General features: G+C 44.5%; 1 protein-coding gene across 5 annotated transcripts in view; it reads left to right on the top strand.

Annotated features, from left to right (window-relative positions):
- Positions 1-18,463, top strand: part of B3GLCT (beta 3-glucosyltransferase) — a 147,384-nt gene that overhangs the window by 37,332 nt on the left and 91,589 nt on the right. For all 5 annotated transcript variants that reach the window (XM_058276992.2, XM_058276988.2, XM_058276990.2 and 2 more), the window contains 3 exons: positions 8,299-8,375; positions 8,847-8,958; positions 14,726-14,862. In XM_058276992.2, the coding sequence (XP_058132975.1) occupies positions 8,299-8,375; positions 8,847-8,958; positions 14,726-14,862 (326 nt within the window). The remainder of the gene's footprint in view (positions 1-8,298; positions 8,376-8,846; positions 8,959-14,725; positions 14,863-18,463) is intronic.

Below are 18,463 nucleotides of genomic sequence, written 5' to 3'. Positions count from 1 at the left end.
CTGCCCACCACCCAGCAGGCAGGCAGACGGCTTTCACTTTCCTCTCGGCTTCTGAGACTTCGGGAACTGCCCCATTTCTCTAAAGTACTTAAGTGTTCTGGTGCTTTGCTCTGTGCTTATATTTAGTTTCAGTGTGCTAGTCTGAATTTTCATTGTGCTTTACATTTCACAGTTGCAGCTTAGACAACCTGTTCGTTAGTGGCTTAACTGCCACTAGGTGGCGAGATTGGTTTTACAGTTAAAGACCCATAATTGAACAATCTCATTAAGCAATAAGGCCCGCCCCCAGCATTGCGTTCTGGGATAGTAGGGTCTAGACTGAAGCCACAAGGAGACCTCCCTTTAATGCTAAGATAGTTTGTTCTTGGAATTTTTCCCTTTGCTGAAAGTCAGCTCTTGAGTACTGAAGTAGTTAGCTGGACAAAAGGTTAACACGTGGACTTAATTTGCTCACAAGACCCAGAATGTGCCGTTATGGCTTAGGTAATTTAATATTTGGATGAACAAATCTTTTGGTAGTTGAAATGACTAGAAACAGTTTCTAGTTTGCAATTGTACTTGATGCTTTTTTTTTTCTTTATAGAAGTTTTTTATGCCACTCGTGAGTAAAAGCCAAGTTTCTTCCATGGATAACACTTTAGAGAGCCACACAGTTGTTGACGCCTGAAACAGGGTCTGCAGCCAGCCCGTGGGGGCGGTCGTGATAGCCCGGCGTGGATCTACCTGGAAGTAGAGAGGTAATAGGGACTTTGAGCCTTCAGTGCTGAAAGCGCAGGAGGACAGGCTCTCCTTGAAGAGACAGATCGCTCCCCAGTTAAAACCTAACAGGAACCTCTCTTAGGAAGTGGCCGTTTTCTTGAGAAGGCCGTTTTCTGGAGAGAGCATGCCCTTCAGAAGGTCAGCCAGGGGAGCTGAGAAAGGAAGCGCCAGGGGCAGTCCTGTCCCCGCCCGCCGGGCCAGCCTGCTGGCTCCCGCAGGAGGGTCCCACCCCACGGCCGGCTCGCTGTGCGCGGATGCAGCTGGACCTGTGGGCCCACGTGTCGCCGGGGAGCCGAGCTGTCATGTCTTCAGGAGCCGAGCTGTCACGTCTTCAGCCTGAACTTTTGGTTTTCCGGGTAGATTTCCCCACCGTGAGCTTTTACCAAAGCTGCTTGGTGAGGGAGGGATCAGCAGTGAGTTTACCATGTGAATATTTATCTAATAGCCCAAAATAGTCCATTTCCATTCCTCCCACCATACCAGATGTCTAGAACTGCTGTTTATTCATTACTCCTGTCAGGTTGTGCTTGAATGCAAAGTCTGCCAAAAACTAAGGTGCAAAAATTTAATGGTGCCTGTGATTATGCATCTGCTTCTAGCTAGTCTCTTTGCTCCGGGAAGTCGTTACCAAGGCCTGCTTTGCCTCAAGGTGCTAAAATGTGTTCTTATTAAAAACAAAAACATTTTTCCTCCTTGCTGTGTGACTATAAAAACAGGAGGCCACAGTAGATTTCTTTCTGAAATTTAATTCCGTACTTGGAGTTGTTTACTAGAGTGATGAAGCTCTTTTCCTTGTTTTCTAGACTACTTTGGGTCATTCTCATTTGCCATTTTGAGACTTATAATGCAGTTTGTAATAGTCTTGATGTTTACAGTGATATGTTTCTTCTAATCAGAAGTCAGCAGAGGGAAACGGACTTTGGCCCAGTGGTTAGGGCATCCGTCTACCATATGGGAGGTCCGTGGTTCAAACCCCCGGCCTCCTTGACCCGTGTGGAGCTGGCCATGCGCAGTGCTGATGCGCGCAAGGAGTGCCCTGCCACGCAGGGGTGTCCCCCGCGTGGGGGAGCCCCACGTGCAAGGAGTGCGCCCGTGAGGAAAGCCGCCCAGCGTGAAAAGAAAGAGCAGCCTGCCCAGGAATGGCGCCGCCCACACTTCCCGTGCCGCTGACGACAACAGAAGTGGACAAAGAAACAAGACGCAGCAAATAGACACCAAGAACAGACAACCAGGGGAGGGGGGGAAATTAAATAAATAAATAAATCTTAAAAAAAAAAAAAAAAAAGAAGTCAGCAGATTTTACCAAGTACTCCTCTGTGTGCAGAGTAACATTCTAGAATGCACTGGAGCAAAAGGAGAGAAAGGAATTATGAAACAAATTCTAGTCCTTTGAATTACATCTAAGGTAGATGTTACCTATTCCATAGTGTCATTAGGCAGAGATTATATCATTAGGCAGAGATTAGAAGCACAAAGTATATTACTCAGGAAATATGTATTGATTGGGTGTCTATAGTTATGTTGGTACTTTTGAATGAAAAAGGATGCTGTAGACAAAACATAGGGCCCTTGTGAGATATATGATGCACATATGATGCTGTTGAGGAAGTAAAGGAATCTAAAAACACGAGTTCGTGCCCTGCTAATCATTCATGCAAAGCTGTGATGCCAAAGAGGGAAGGAGGCTGGGAAACAGACTTCGCCCAGTGGTTAGGGCGTCCGCCTACCACATGGGAGGTCCGCGGTTCAAACCCCGGACCTCCTTGACCCGTGTGGAGCTGACCCATGTGCAGTGCTGATGCGCAAGGAGTGCCTTGCCATGCAGGGGTGTCCCCCGCATAGGGGAGCCCCACAGGCAAGGAGTGCGCCCCATAAGGAGAGCCGCCCAGTACGAAAGAAAGTGCAGCCTGCCCAGGAATGGCTCCGCACACACGGAGAGCTGACACAAGATGACGCCACAGAAACACAGATTCCTGTGCTGCTGATAAGGATGGAAGCGGTCACAGAAGAACACACAGCGAATGGACACAGAGCAAACAATTGGGGGGGGGACGGCGGGGTAGGGGAGAGAAGTAAAAAATAAATCTTTAAAAAAATAAAGATGCACATGAACAAAAAACAAAAGTGCGGGTGAGGCTGATGGAACCCCCGGGCGAGTTTGTACAATGGGCTCACGGCTGAGCAGGCTCTTGGGGTCACTTCTTTTTAAATGCCTGCTGTGTGCACCGCACCTGGGCAACAGTGGTGATTTGACTTCAGTTTTGAACGTAAAAAATCCCTTCCTGTGTGGGTGTTTATGTGAAATCACAGAAGGGGAACACACAGCCCGGTCTCTGGGAAGGCCCCCTGGGGCTGTCTTGTTTATGCTGTGGAGAGGCTCTCATTTGAGAGCCCTTTTTCTTTTCCTTCCGGAATGTGGGTGACAATGGGATCCTACACTGAGACAACTTTTACTGTCGCCTCAGAAGTAGGCCAAGTAGGAAGACTTGCCTGGAGTTACGGAAACCACCCTTGCTCTCCAGAGGGATTCAAAGGTAAAATTAATTTGGAAACAACCATTCATGTCTGAAGGAGAAAAGGTAAAACACAAATGTGTTGTTTTTGGTGATTTCTACTAAAACAAGGATTCACGTCCCATTTTGAAGACCTGAGAGCATAAACATTAACGAAGCACACCTGGCCAGGGGCTCTGTTCGGGACTGACAACAGGGGAATAAGCCCTGGGGGAAGGAGTCCTAGGAGAGAGGGGAGGGCAGAGTTTGGAATGAGCTAAGACAGGGGCAGAACCCCGACTAAATTGTGGTTTCACCGTTGCATTTTTTTTTTAAACACTGGGAAAAAAGAAGTATGGGTGCTTAGAAGGAGCTTGTTGGGTGCCAGCTGATGTTGGGTGATGTTTTCTGCTTTGAGCTGCATGGGGCAGACCAGCTGCTTAGACCGAGGCCTGCCCCGAGCTCTTGCAGAGAACAGCTCTTTCTAATTTTGTTTCCTCCTGCGGTGCCACTATGACCTTTATTTAAAACCTGGCAGAATCTCGGCCTTACCAATTAATTACTTCTTTGCTTTTTTGTAGAAAGTTTCGGAGATCACTGTTTTCTTGAGAACAGTCAGGCCTTGGCTCATTAGTTTTAAACACCTCATTTCTATAAGGGACACCAGGAAAGCAAGCAAAGCTTTCATAGATGAGTGTGAAGAAGCTTGAGAAAGGTGGCCGTGTGCTTCCTATTTATAGACTTTTTTTATTGGCAGAGAGACAGTGCGAGGCACCTCATTAAAAGGTGAGTTTTCAGAGTCCTGGGTGTGATTTATCGCTACCGTTCTTTGATGCTAGCATGAAACTTTGTTCAGGTGAATGAAATTGGATGCTTAATCACTTACTCAAATTTCACGATTGGTAATAATTGATAGATGTTAAGTAGTCACACTGATTACACTGGAGACTATTACCTTGCTGTTGAACGAGAATTAGTCATCCACTCATTTAGTAAATCTCTAGCATTTTCTTTGGAGGGGCCTGGGCACGAGGCCCCAGCAGTGCAAAGAACGGGGGGGGGGGGGGGGGGGGTGGAGGGCCAGTTGCGCTGCGTCCCATAGAGGAGGGTTCATCTGACCCTCTGTCCTGAACCAGGACACCTGAGCCTCTGTCCTGAGCCGGGACACCTGACCCTCTGTCCTGAGCCTGGACACCTGAGCCTCTATCTTGAGCCGGGACACCTGAGCCTCTGTCCTGAGCTGGGATCACCTGAGCCTCTGCCCTGAGCCGGGACACCTGACCCTCTGTCCTGAGCTGGAGCGGTGCCCACCTCCGGGAGGTGCGGGCTGCGGGGAAGCGACTTCTGTCGCCGTGCGCAGGCAGCCCGGGCTCGCGCTGTGGACACCTCGCCGAGGAAGCCCCAGGCCTGCCTGGTGCGTCCAGCGAAGCCCTCGTGGCTGGCCTTTGAACTACGCCTTGAAGAAGCAGTGAGCACTTAGGGGGCTCCTGCCTCGGGCAGCTGGAGGACTGGTGACTGAGGCAATGAGCCACATGTCGTGGTTCCCATCAGTGGGTGGACCCTCGAAACCGAGCTGCTGCTTCAGGCTGGGGAGGTCGGTGTGGCCGAGCACTGCGCCGGCTGCTCCCTGCTCTGGAGCAGGGCAGAGAGCTGGAAGCCCCACATGGTTGGCGCGAATCAAGCTCATTTCGCCCTGAGAAAGGGTTACTGTTATTCTCATTTGCAGAGAGGAACCCGAGGCTGGGGGGGTGACTGGCGCCTGCCCGCAGCCCTGGAACGTGGGGCCAGGGTCGTGTCTCGGCTCTGCCTGGCTCCGAAGCCTGCCATCCGTGCCCCCTGCCCGCAAGTGGCCAGGAACACTGGGGTAGCCAGTGCGTTGGGCATGGTGTGGCCGGTCAGGAAACGCCATCGCCCGAGCCCTCCTGCTCCTTCTCCCGCTTTCCGTGGCCTTGTTTCTGTGGCACGTGCTTCACGGCCTTTGCCCCTGCTCTTCCCTGAGGTGTGCCTTGGTTTGTTGCGTGTCTCCGCCTTGGAGCCTGAGATTCAAGGGGCAGGGACTCTGCTGGCCTTTCCCAGCCGTGTACGTGGTTCGGAGTAGTTGCTCAACAACGTAAAATCATCAATAATAACGCCGCTTCTTCATGGCCCGCTGCTAAAATGCGTACTGTACAATGGGTTGGCCAAAGCAGCAGGCATTTATTGGTTCTCGGCTTGGAGAGTAGGAGCAGTTCAGAATCCCAGGCCTGTGCCAGCCGAGCCGCAGGTGGGTGACAGAACTTGCGCGAGGCCACGCAGCTGCAAGAGATGGAGCCAGGCCACGGACAGAGGTGCCCTGGCTCCAGAAATCCTCTGCCTTTCGTCAGTGACTGATTAGTCAAAACAGAGTTATAGGAGCTATAAAAATGTACTTAGCAGTGCATTTCAAAGTAAATAGGGTTATAAAATAATATTTATAAATAATGAGGTAATATTTTCTGTTGTGAGGCAAGGACAGTTAATAATGAAGCCAGTTATCTGGAAAAATATTTCCTTTAAATAGAGACCCAGATTCCTGGAAGGTATGTTACTAGAGCATCAGATATAATCTACCGAGCCATAAATGAAGCCTAGATTTCTAAAGGCTAGTAAATCTGTCGGATATAGTTCCAAACAACCTATCTCTCTTATCATCTTCCTAAGATTATCTATCTCTTATGGAAGAGATTATAACAGTAAACATGTCAGTTTTCATCATAATTTATGTGTTGGTTTAAAAACTCAGTTCAGTGCCTAAGAACTATATAATAATTGGAGTTTGGAAATACTAAGTGGAACTGGAATCAGCCTTAAAACAGGATTCAATCTTTTAGAACTTTTGCCTAATACTAAACAAGTGTGCTGGCTTTTGTTTTCTATTCTAGCACTTGATCTGAATATTTAGACTGAATTAGACCCAAACCCCATATAAACCTATACGGTTTATAGGTTAAATTAAGGCCTGGGCACCTTCCAGGTATTGGCAAACCATCCATCGACCAGGGGCAGAGGCCAGCAGCCTGTAGTTCAAAACCAGATTTGCCAAATAATTAAAGTTATTTATAATATCTTAAAGATCCATCTGTTTCAATCCATGTTCAATGCTGGCTTTTTCGTTCTTGCCATTAGTATTTCTAGATATAAATTTTTAATGATTTTCCCCCTCCATTTCTAGAAATCACGGGCTTTCTCAACATCTTTAGAATGCCTTGCTATGACACGAGAATCAAACTCCTTTCTCGAAAGATGACAAATATGTAGAAGAACCAGCTAATGAATTAGAGTGTTGGGAATACATTTGTCCTTAATTTAACCACTTGAAATATGAATACTTGCCTCAATAACAGGTGTGTTCACAGGCGCACTGCCTGGAAGGCCAATCGGCTTTCTGACTTCAAAGTGCTTATGATGATATCAGTAGCTGCTGATTGTGGAGAAAGAGAGAGATTTTGGTTCAAAGAGACAAATAGAATTGACATGGAGGTTTAAAGTACTGTGCCAACTTTCAATTTTCTTTCCCTTTTCCCTCATTTACCCACATTTCATCATTTGAACTTTTAGCCAGCCTTTTAAACTGTCATGGCATTATCTCATTACTGATAGAATTTTGCGTGACCTTTAGTTTGTAATAGTAGCATTGCTTGGTGAATGCACATCATTTAGATTGATGACAGCTGGCTGCTGCTACATCTGTGACTTCACCGTACCTTGTATTTCTAATGGCTATTGGTCACGTTAATGTCACATTATCTTACTTCCCCTTGACTTTTCATTCTACAACTCTTAATCATGCATTCATCCAAGTAGTTATTAATTTGTAATTACTTTGTATGTAAAAGTGCTTACAAGCTTGTGAAATGGTCTAAATCTTGTGGTGGTAAGAGAGAGAACATATGGAAAGTGGACTTGGTGCAGTGGTTAGGGCGTCCATCTACCACATGGGAGGTCTGCGGTTCAAACCCCAGGCCTCCTTGACCCATGTGGAGCTGGCCCATGTGCAGTGCTGATGCGCGCAAGGAGTGCCCTGCCATGCAGGGGTGTCCCCCGCCTAGGGGAGCCCCACGTGCAAGGAGTGTGCCCCGTAAGGAGAGCCGCCCAGCGCAAAAGAAAGTGCAGCCTGCCTGGGAGTGGTGCCGCCCACAGGGAGAACTGATATAATACATTTATATGAACTTTTAAGCTGGTGTACAATCTATATCAGTGTGTAATATTTCAAATATTTAGTCACTTTTTCTTAAATTCTTTTGCCTGTAACATTTACCAGGATACATTTTTGTGGTTAGTATAAAACACAGGATATACTAAAATTGATTCGGGGGGTGAGATTCTTCAAGTATAAATTTCTGAGAGACTTTTGCCTTGTAATTACTTGAAATATATTGAGTAGTACTTTACCTTAAAGAAAACATTCATAGGCTTAAAAATATTCATCTCTCTGTATATGTATGCAAACATCTGAATCTTAATTCCTCCTATGTTTACAGATTTGGAAATTACTTTGTTAATGCTAGTTCTTTTATAACTTTCAGAGTTAGGGATCATATTTCCAGTATTTAGACCAAAAACCTTTCATTAGCATGGTGTTTTGGTGTTTTTAGGGCTCTTTAAAAATGACTTTTTTGCATGAGTAAAACTGGATTTTATTCCTCTGTTTTAGCCAAGTGTTTTGTCTCACTTGTTACATATGCTGTATATAAAATTAAATGTATAAAATTAAACCTGTTTTGGTGCCTTCGGGATGCCCGCTGCTTCCCCGGGGCTGTTTCCTGCCAGTCGCCCTCACAAATCTGCAGATTTCAGGTGGGCTCTGCAAGCCACTCCCTGGGACTGTCACTCTTGCATAGCCTGGCTAGTGCCAAGGGTCTGTGGATTCAGCTGAACTGCTGAGTTTGTTAGTTCCTAAAGAGAACTAGAGCTAAGGAGTGGCATGTCTGTAAAAATGCCTGCATTTTAAATCGAGTAGGTCCCCCCCCATTGGAGTGGTCCTATTGCGTTTTTATTTATTTCTCTTCTTTGGAAATCTTTTTGGCAGGAACCGCCCCGAGTTGCTCTTACTCATCAGCTGGTCAAGCAGGAAGGCGCGTGGACCATTCTGCCGTTGCTGCTGCAGTACGTGCAAACGTGAATTGTAAATCCGTGGTATTTGTCCCGAACGCCTTCCGCCGAGAGCGGGGGCTTGCTCAGGGTCAGTGAGTGAGGGAATTTGAACTTTACTTCTTATGAGTGCTGCTTGAACCGCACTTCTTGATGATGGATGCTTTGAAATGAACAGCATTTCTTTTTAAAATATGTTTCTTTCTTCAAAGAGAGACGAAATGCCTCAAGTTGATATTTGAATTTTGTCTGTCTTCTGAATGGCTGTTATTATGGAGAGAATTAATTTTAAGAACTCTCTTTTGTAAGCCATTCCTTTCTGGCTTGCCTGAGAGCTGAAATGCTATTCTTTAAAGAAAAACGGGGGAGAATCTAGATTTCTTGTCATTCTCTATGCCCTTCATCCATTTCCTACTTATGAATTTTAAGTCTTATTATAATCTCATGTTACAGAAATGATTACTCTAACTTTTTTTTTTTTGTCAGCTTTTCTCTAACATACAGCAGAAATTCATCATGGATTTTCTTCTGTGAAGAAGAGACAAGAATAAGAATTCCCAAACTCTTAGAAGTACTCAGAAGATATGATCCATCTAAGGTGAAATAAAATTTCAGTGCCAATATTTATTCTTTGGAGGAAATGTTTAAAAGAAGATTTGATTTTGATTAAGAGGTTCCTGAAGCTAATAAAAACTATTTAAAATTCCAATCATTAAAAAGAGTGAAATAAAAGTTCAATATCTGGAGACTGCATTATAACTCTTCCTCTGTAAACTCCTTCCAATTAAACAATTCTCTCTGAGGTTTGTAACTTACAGAGGTATGGAACCTATAATGAGCCAATTTGAAATGAGAAAGTCTATTTTTATGTGTTAGCAATTTCAGAGTTAAAAAACTATAACTTAAGGTTCAGAAACAGTTTACCCTGGAAATAAGCTTCAATTAGTGATTTCTCCTTACTAGAAGAGAGCTACATATTATTTTATGTAATTAGTATTTATAGTGTACCAAGCACTGGGTGGCAGGGGCCAGACCAAACCCATGGGTCCTGCCTGCCTGCCTCGTACAGAATGAGCAGGGGGAGATGATGGTGAAAGAAGCAATTACGGTTGAAAGTGTGGCACCATATACTAGGGGCAGCACGGGGTGCTGCGAGAAGCCCGTAGCAGGGCCTGCTGACCACTGCAGGTGGTGGCCTTTGATCTGAGTTCTGTAGGATGCGTCAGAGGCAGCGGGAGAGACGAGTGTTCCAGGCAGAGGAACAGCTTTTTGGGCAGGTCTTGGGGCTGTGATGCGTGTCAGCCAGCGTTTCTGTTGGGAAAGCCCACCTTACAGCCTGCTGGCTTTTTGCTGCTCTTTAAATTTTGGATAAGCAGAACTGAGCCATTTCTGATACCCCTAGAAACTTGCCCCACCTGTGTACTAAGTCCCTCTCCAGAAATGAATCCGATTCTGGGGGGGATATGGGGAATGGAAGGTGAACGTCTAGGTGTCTGCGTGGATTTTGCTGTTGATGCAAAAAGCAGGCAACAGCGTTCATCAGAGTGATTTCTCGAACACTAGAATGTTTGTTACGGTAACACAAACCACACGTTCCAATTATCTTTAAATGCTGGAAGGACTCATGAGCAGCTCTCTTCATGCCTTTGATTTCTGGGAAGGAAGGCACAGATGTAATTGGATGAGAGACCATTAGGTTAAAACAATAATTCCTCCAAAGAAAACGTCATCAATATGTCTCATCCAGTGTTTCCGGCAATGCTAGCCAGCATCTGTGTACTTTTTTGCCATGTTTTATGTAAAACATTTGTTAGGATTTTATGTTTCCTTTTGACTTGAGAAAAACTCCCCAGTCTTTTTTAGCATGTAGGAGTTTTAACCTCCTCCCAGTGTTCATTTCACCTGGAGATTATTTTTCCATTACCCATAGCTCTAATTCTGTACAGAAGATGGTGACTCACTGTGCTTTTTATTGAAAATTGGAATGTTAAATTTAAAAGTTCAAAGCAAGTTCATGAAAAGCAAGTACAGAACAGAGGTAAAATGGGTGCTTTCTCCCTCTTTTCTGAACTCTATCATTTGGGAAAACAATCTGGAATGCTTCATTTCTTTTGACACTAACACTGAAGTAGCTCAAACCAGTTTGGGTTTTTCCTCTACTATTTGAAATTTTAGGAAAAAAGTATAAAGCAAGCCTAACTTTGATAGTGACATGAATAAACTACATTAAAATCGTGATTATTTAATATTTTAGGGTTTAATTCTGGTGTTTTCTTCCTTCAGTATCTCCCAATAATTCTTACTAATGTGTATTTATGCTGTTATACATTTAAATGGAAAAAAGTAATCTTTATTAAAGTAATTAATCTTTATAAAATTGTCTTTCTGGGTGATTCCTGTAAATTGCTGTATCCTGTTTAAAGACTCCCCCACCCCCCTCCCCCAGCATGCTTTTAATATAAGTGTGCATTTGCTAGAGCATCTTGACTTTTTAAAATTATTTTTAATAGAGATGAAACACAGGTGTTGGTAAAGAGTGATTCTGAGTTATTAACAGAACATCATCTGAGTTAAAGTTTATCTTGATTATAATTGTCCTTTTAACAAAACATAGCTATTAAGAAAGATGAGGAAGCACCTCTTTCCCTAGATTCTACGTTAATTTTTCCTTTCAGTACTTACAGCATAACTCTCCCCCATGAAAATATTGAACAACGATCTTATGTACTAGTTAATAACTGAATATTGTTGTTAGGAAATTTAACATAGAAACATGTTTTTCATAAAATTATGTTTGAAACAAAGAGTTGTAACTGTGAAAGATTAGTGAGGAAGGTGTTTATTTCCTTCAAACCAACTTCATTGTCATAGTATCTTAAATGTGATGATCATATTGGGTAAGCTTCAGTGGTTTAATAAAACAGCTTTATTACTGATATTTTTGAAAGAAAGATGTTGAAATTTCTGAGTCAAGCTGAAGGCATTTGTCTTGATGCAAATGACTTAATATATTCAGAGGCAGAGTATCAAGAAGAAAATTACCAGATGGTCTGTGACGCTAAACCTGCGGTTACACTAATGGCATTCATACATGTTCATACGTGTCATACACATTCATATATGCCATGCATGTCCAAGATGGCCTGCTGCTGAGTTGCCCAGAACTCTGGGAGATATTTGGGGAACGACCCTAAGAAGAGAAGGGTTCTTAAGGAATAGTACCTTGCTGTCTGCTGTTATTTTCTCTTAAGGAATAGGGTATGTGGTGGTGATGGTAGGGTAAGAGAGAGAGAAAGTTTGAAACTTTTGGAACTGAGGGTACTTGATTTAAATTACATGCTTTAGTGTTTTCATTAGGGGGAGATGTCTTTTAACACTCTCTTGAGCTTGCTCTATTGATTGAACCAAAAATTATCAAACATCTATCATGTGTTATTTATACTGGGATTCAGCAGTATCAAATGAATATCACTGCCCACAAAGAGCGGACATTGTTGTTGCAGGGGAGATAGGCAATAAACAAAAATGCAAATAAATATATAATACGTCAGAGGGCGATAAGGATGAGGGGGGAAAATAAAGCAGAATAAGCAGGATGGGGGTTGGTTTGGGGATGGGCTTATTTATTTAGGTATTCAAGGACTGCCATTCAGGTCATATCTGAGCAGAATGTAGAGGAACTGAGCTTGGGAGCTATGTTCTTCCTCGTACTATATCAAACCACCTGCTTAGTGCCCCCCCTTATCTAGCAGGAATGTCGAAGTCAACCTGTTTAGACTAAATGAACGCCACTGTTAAACCTCTTCGGTCTTCCTCATGCCAGAAATGGCATCACTGTCTATTCATGTGTGCAGATGAAAAACCCAGTATTCACGATTGGTGTCTCTTTTTCGCCCAGCCTCATGTTGGTGTATCTGGTTGGGTCTGTCTACAAAATACATCTCTCATCCATCTTCCTTCCATGTTTAATATTATGCTCTCATCTCTTACCTTGATTGTGATTAGAGCCTGGTTTCCTTTCTTGCCAGCTACTCATCTAGTCTCTCTGTAATTCAGATATCAGTCACCTGCTCACGATCTTCTGGCAGTTTCCCATTACAGCTCAGATATTCTCACTGGGTATCACGCTTTAGGTTGCAGTAATAGTCTGCCATCACTGTAAGGATGTCAGTCCATTGCCTTTCAGCTTCCATTGTTTCTGCTGAAAAAGTCAACTGTATATCTTCTTTTTGCTCCTTTGACAGAAATGCATCTCCCCTTCCCCAGCCCCACTCACTTGGCTGCTTGTAAGATTTTCTGTCTTTGCTTTATAGCTGTTTATGTGCCTATGTGTGGTTTTCTTGACTGCAGTATATAGATCTTCTTGAATTTATGGCTTGATAACTTTTGTCAGTTTTTGAAAATTCTAACCCAGTTTTTCTTCAAGTATTGCTTCAGTTCCATTCTCTTTCTCCTTCCATTCAGGGTTTCCGATTTTATGAATTTAGACCTTTTACTTTGTCCTGGATTTCTCTTATGTTCTTTTCGGTATTTTCTTCTTTTATTTTCTTTTTGTGCATCAATGTAGCTATTTTTTTACTGACCTCCTTTCCAGCTCGATTTTCTCTCCCGCTCTGTCCAATATCCTTTTGAATTCCTAACTTCATTTATTGCATTATTCAATTTTAGAATTTCTAGAATTTAGAGTTTGTTTTAGAATAAACTCTAGTTTATACATTCTAGTTTTTTGGTCAGTTTTTTTGTGTGTGTTTTCATCTACTTCTTTCACATTAATCAGAGATATTTGAAAGTCACCATGTGAGAGCTGAAAAATCTGGTTTATTTGTGACTCTCTATTTTTCATTTTTTTTCTCTTTGTATTTGGACTCGTCTTGTTTCTTGGCATGGCTGGCAATTTTTGACTAAATGTCAGCTATTTTGAAGAGGCAGTGGGCAGTGCCATCTTTCTACAGGATGGTTTAATCTTCTTCTGGGTTGTAAACCGAGTCTGGGGAGATCTGTTTTCAAACTGTCCTTCCTCCAGAGGTGGCGCCCCCTAGGGCCTCAGCGGGGAGCTCCAGGGGTCTTTATTAGAGCTGTTTCATCTCAGCAGCTCCTGAATTCCCGTCTTGGGCTCCCAGCACTGCAGGAATGTTCAAATCTTCGCTCTCAGCTGCCACTTTCCACTTGTTCTTGTTTATTTCTGTTGGCTTTTGTATCGCTTAGGAGTTGAGGGAAAATATGTGCAGAATTTTGGGCTCACTTTTCCAGGATCCTCTTCCACTTTGGCCATTCCATGCCAACCTCTGTCTTCTCAGCCAGCGAGACTGCAGAAGTGCCCAGTGGCTACACCACTGTTCCCGACTCCGGGAACCAGCAAATGCCTTGATGGGGAGAGGAGTAAAAATGGGCTCACATGGTCTGGCTTTCCATCTCTGGAATCCTAGCCTTTGGTGTCCCACCTGCCCCTGTTGTTTTCTGATGCCTTCAGTGATTTGCTTTCTGTAAATTCTCTGGCTTTTACAGTTGATTTTGGTGGGAGGGTAGGTCTGATCCAAGCTATTCTGTTGTGGCCGGAAGTGGATGGCTCTCATTATACTCAGAACAAAGTCTAACTGCCTTTCCACCAGCACAGAAAACCCATCCTGCTCTGGGCCCTGCCTCTTGCTCGCTCTCGAGCCATGCTTCTCCACACCAGGATGCTCCAGCCCCACTGTCTTCTTTCTTTATCACATGTATTGTTTTTAGCCATTGGCTGCCTAGAATGCTCTTCCCAGATTTTTGCATAGCTGCCTCCTTGACATTCTTCAACCTCAGTTCAGTTTGCTCAGAAAGAGTTTTTTTTGTTCTCTTTCCAAGGTAGTCCCCCACTTGCCTGGTTTTATTTTCCTCATAACATATTCGAATCACTCTTTGAAATTACGTTATTTACTTGCTTATTTTCTGTCTACTCTTCTACAGTGTAAACTCTGTTTTCTGAATAAGTATTCATTGGGTGGATCAATGGATAAGAGGAACACTGATGCTGGAAGGAGTTTTTCAAGTTCTTTGAAAATCTCAGTGGGGAGTAAGGAAACACTGTTTTCTTTGCCTTAGTAGTATATTGATATGGAATACTTGACAAAATGCTGCTTTTCACATTTATGGTGCAATGGTAACTAACATTCTGTTCATATTGATTATCTGACTTCCTTTATGTATAAAGATCTGGCTATATTTTGTGTCATACTAGTGTTAATGCTATTTTTGTTCTAATTCTGTAAAAATATATAACCCATGCCAGCTGTCACCTAGAATATTTAATTAAAACTGATGATCAAGCATTGTTTTCAGTCTTACCTCTGAAATAGTTTTTTTTTTTTAATGACATTTTATGTCTTTAACAGGAATGGTTCTTAGGAAAAGCATTGCATGATGAAGAGTCTACGATAATTCACCATTATGCCTTTTCTGAAAATCCCACAGCTTTTAAATATCCAGACTTTGCTGCTGGCTGGGCCCTTAGTATTCCACTTGTGAACACGTAAGAATTTATTGACATTGTGGGGTGGGGTGGGGGTGGGTGTAACTGATGGGGTGGGGGTGGTATAACTGATGGATTTCAATGAGTTTCTGGCGTGTGACAACGTGGAAAGAACTGGACAAAGGGCCCAGGACCCCAGCGTCCTCGTTTCTGCCCCGGGCCGACTGGTCTCCTCAGGCAGATCCCTTACGCTCTCTGGGCTTCCTCGCCTTCCCCTGCAGAAGTCGTGAGCCTACGGGACAGCCAACAGCACTGAGAGCTAGGCTCATGTACATGTCTCCACCGTGGCTCATGGACCTACATGGGCAGGAAGAAAACGCAGGCGTGACATGCCGGGGGTGGATCACTTGAGTGTAGACACTTCAGCAGGCAGCAGGGACAGCTACCCAGCAGGCACTATAGGTAGTCTTAGCTAAATACTTGTGTGTATGATCACTATGATACTTGTTAGGTGCGAAAAGGAAAAACGATGAAGCGGTAAACTCAGGTTACTGATGGCCCTCTCTTAGTCTGATCAGTTCAGATGGATTATTTTGTTTTTGTCCTGCATGGAATAGAATAGAACTGATAATGCAGTTGTGGTCTTTCTAGCTTCAAAGATGAAGGGGTTTCTCTTAGTTCTTATACTGGATGTTCTCCTCTGGGGTCTGGGGTCTTGAAAAACCTTTTAGCTTATTGTAAATATACCCAGGTAGTGCACAAGAAGTCCTTGTCATTATGGTTGGCCAAAACCTTTTGAATATTTTTTGATTATGCCCCTCACATTTGATAATTGCCTCCTTCCCAATGTAGAATCCACCAAACAAGCAAAGGAACTAAAATTCCATATGTTTTCTAGCCTTCCTTGCCACTAGGGTGTGGCTATTTTATTTAGGTTCTATCAAGTAGATGAACCATTCAGAATTCTTATTGGGAGCCTAGTTAGGTGGGGAAACAGACAAAGCCCAGGGGTCTCTTTGGCTCACGTGGTCATGGCAGAAGAAGGGTAATTTTGGGATTGGCAGCTGAGACAGTACTTCCTGACATAGTAGCTTCCTTATGGTGGCAGAGGCCACAGCTCCTTGGTGGCTCATTTCTATGGTACGGATCCTGGGGTGGCTCTTGGAATCTCAGCCTGAAGTCTCTTTACTTTCCAGATATAACCTGAGTTATCTATGTGCCTCAACAAATGCATCTTTATGCTTAAACTAGCCAAAGAGCATTTTGTTGTCTCCAGCTAAGAACGCTGACCCAAGAACCTGCTGGTCAAGGTGCCCTTCTCCCAGCCTGCACCAAGCTTTCTCTCCTCCACTCTTGAAGCCTGGGGAAGGAAGGGAAGGGAAGGCGAGAAGGGTTAGTCGTCTTTCCCTTCTCATCCCTACTGCTTTACCTGCCTCTGCTCTCCTGGGGAGAGGAGAAGACATTCTGTCCTCCAGCAGCCAAGGCTCACAGTTATTCTCAAGTTAAACAAACTTTGGTTTGCTGCGGCTTAAAGAACAGGCACTCCCAGTGCACTCTTGTTCCCACTGTGTCCAGCAGCCTTTGTTTGGGGTCAGTTCAGCTATGCTTGTTTGGCCTTGACTCCCAGAACTGTGAGCTATGTATCCCAGGTAGGGCCTTTTTCACTTTCCTTCTGGGTTCTTCCTACCCCACCCCCACCCCCCATCAGCAAGAGGCATCTACTGGTCCTCTCTCAGTCTGCTTGCTTCAGAGCATGGAGTGGTTTGGGTGACCTCTCCATGGGAGTTCCGTGTGGCTGTGGATCTTCTGACTTGGGGATTTCAACTCTTCATAAACCTGTTTCTGTCTTGTTCCCGGGAGAACCAGCCTAGTCCCTTGAGAGAGGAACAGGTTTGGCTGCAGCCTGCCCTGGGAAGTGCTGTGAGTGCAGCCAGCCTCCTCTGCCCCCAGGGCCACCAGGAGCCCAGGAGCCGAGGAGGGCTCCTCCAGGGGCAGCCCAGGGACGCCTCGGGCCTCCCGGGCAGCGGCGCCTGCTTCCCCAGCCCTCCTCTCTTCCGCTCCTGGGAGAAGGTCCTAGTGGTCTGGGGCGCTTCCCTTCTCCATTTTCCTCTAGCACAGGCCTTTCTTGGAGACCGCTTGATGCTGAATTTTTTCACTTTTTCCTGAGTTAGGTTGATTCTTGCTTCCCTTTGACATTCTTTTTAAAGCAGGTGGATGTGAGAATCCTCTTCTAGGACAGTGCAGCCCGACTCCTGCTGCTTGATACGTAGGCATGAAGGCATGAACTGGGCCACAGAACCTCTGCCCTCTGGGCTCACCATTTATACGGTGCAGGGGCCACCCACAGCTGGCAGGCTCTGATGACCCTGTTCTTGAACTACTTCATGACAAGGCCACGGCTGAGCTGACTATTTCCATCGAGATGGAGGAGAGGATGGAGGGCCTCATGTCACTGCAGCAGGATGAGTGTAGGGCATTGAGGCTGAGGGAAGTGGGGCTGTGAACTAACCTTGTGCACAGTTCAGCAAATTTCCGGCTCCTCCTCCGTTTCTCTGACATGAGAGGAAAGAAGCCCCAGAACACCTCCTTCATTCAGTGCCATCTGCTGTTCACCACACGAACAGTGACCGCCCCACTGTAGAAGTCTTGCCATTACTCAATACCCATAGTCTTCTTCCTTCCGTTTTCCCTTCCCCTGCCAGTAAAAAAAAAAAAAAAAGTAAAAATCTAGACTTTCCTATAGTGCCAAGTTTAAAGTATCTGTTTTCTCAGACTTGAAATATTTTTTTTCTCATTTTGCAACAAGTTATCAATTAAAATGAAATAACCCATCTAGCATGGCAACTGTCTTGTGGCCAACAGGTACTTCTGAGTGGTTTTCTAAGAGGAGATCCTTGTTCTTAAAGAAATTGGTATTATACTGAGAGCTGAAGGCATTCTAAAATACCCATTGGCCCCATCAACTGCAGAATTGGATCGTCCCAGTTTTTTTTTCAATTCCAAACTCCTATTATTTCTCCCTTTTATTACGAATTATGTCCTTTGGCATGCTTTTGGATGCAAGTGAGAGAAAAGACAGCTCAACCTGGATTCAGGAGACAGTGTTGCCATAAGCAGGAGGGGCCGGGGCAGGTGGTTGCTGCCGGAGCTCGTTCTCCATCTCTCCCGGCTGTGCTACGGTCCACAGCACCATTGCATCCTGGATCGGGTTTCGGTTTGAAGACAATAAGGGCCAGTGTTGGCTCCTTCTAGGCAGCAGTGGGGACCCTCTCCCCAACCGTGGGGCGTGAGTGCGTCCCTCAGTCGGGTCGGGCCAGCCTCTGGACTCCGAATAGCTGCTAAGGAATTCATTAGCAACGGCGAATTGGAATTGGACAAGAGCCCACTTGGGGCAGGGAGGGGGCTGCAGGTTCTCTTCTCTTAATGTATCTTGGGATTCTGTGAGGATGACATCTCTCTGCATTCTTGCACACTCATACCAATCTCTGGGCGTGTATTTAGCAGGAAGTTGACAGAGATTACATGGGGCTTCTTTTGGAGCTAGCTGCCACCAAACTGTGTTAATATCAGCTGTGAGACAAATGCTTTTTAACAACACATAAATTATAACCTGCTTCCTCCTTCCTTACCTTTCTTCTAATTGGAAGTGGATTTTTGAAGA

The sequence above is a fragment of the Dasypus novemcinctus genome, chromosome 15, assembly GCF_030445035.2.
Source record: "Dasypus novemcinctus isolate mDasNov1 chromosome 15, mDasNov1.1.hap2, whole genome shotgun sequence".
Taxonomy (NCBI): domain Eukaryota; kingdom Metazoa; phylum Chordata; class Mammalia; order Cingulata; family Dasypodidae; genus Dasypus; species Dasypus novemcinctus.
The sequence above is the reverse complement of the archived record's forward strand: the minus strand, read 5'-3'. Positions and strand labels throughout refer to the sequence as shown.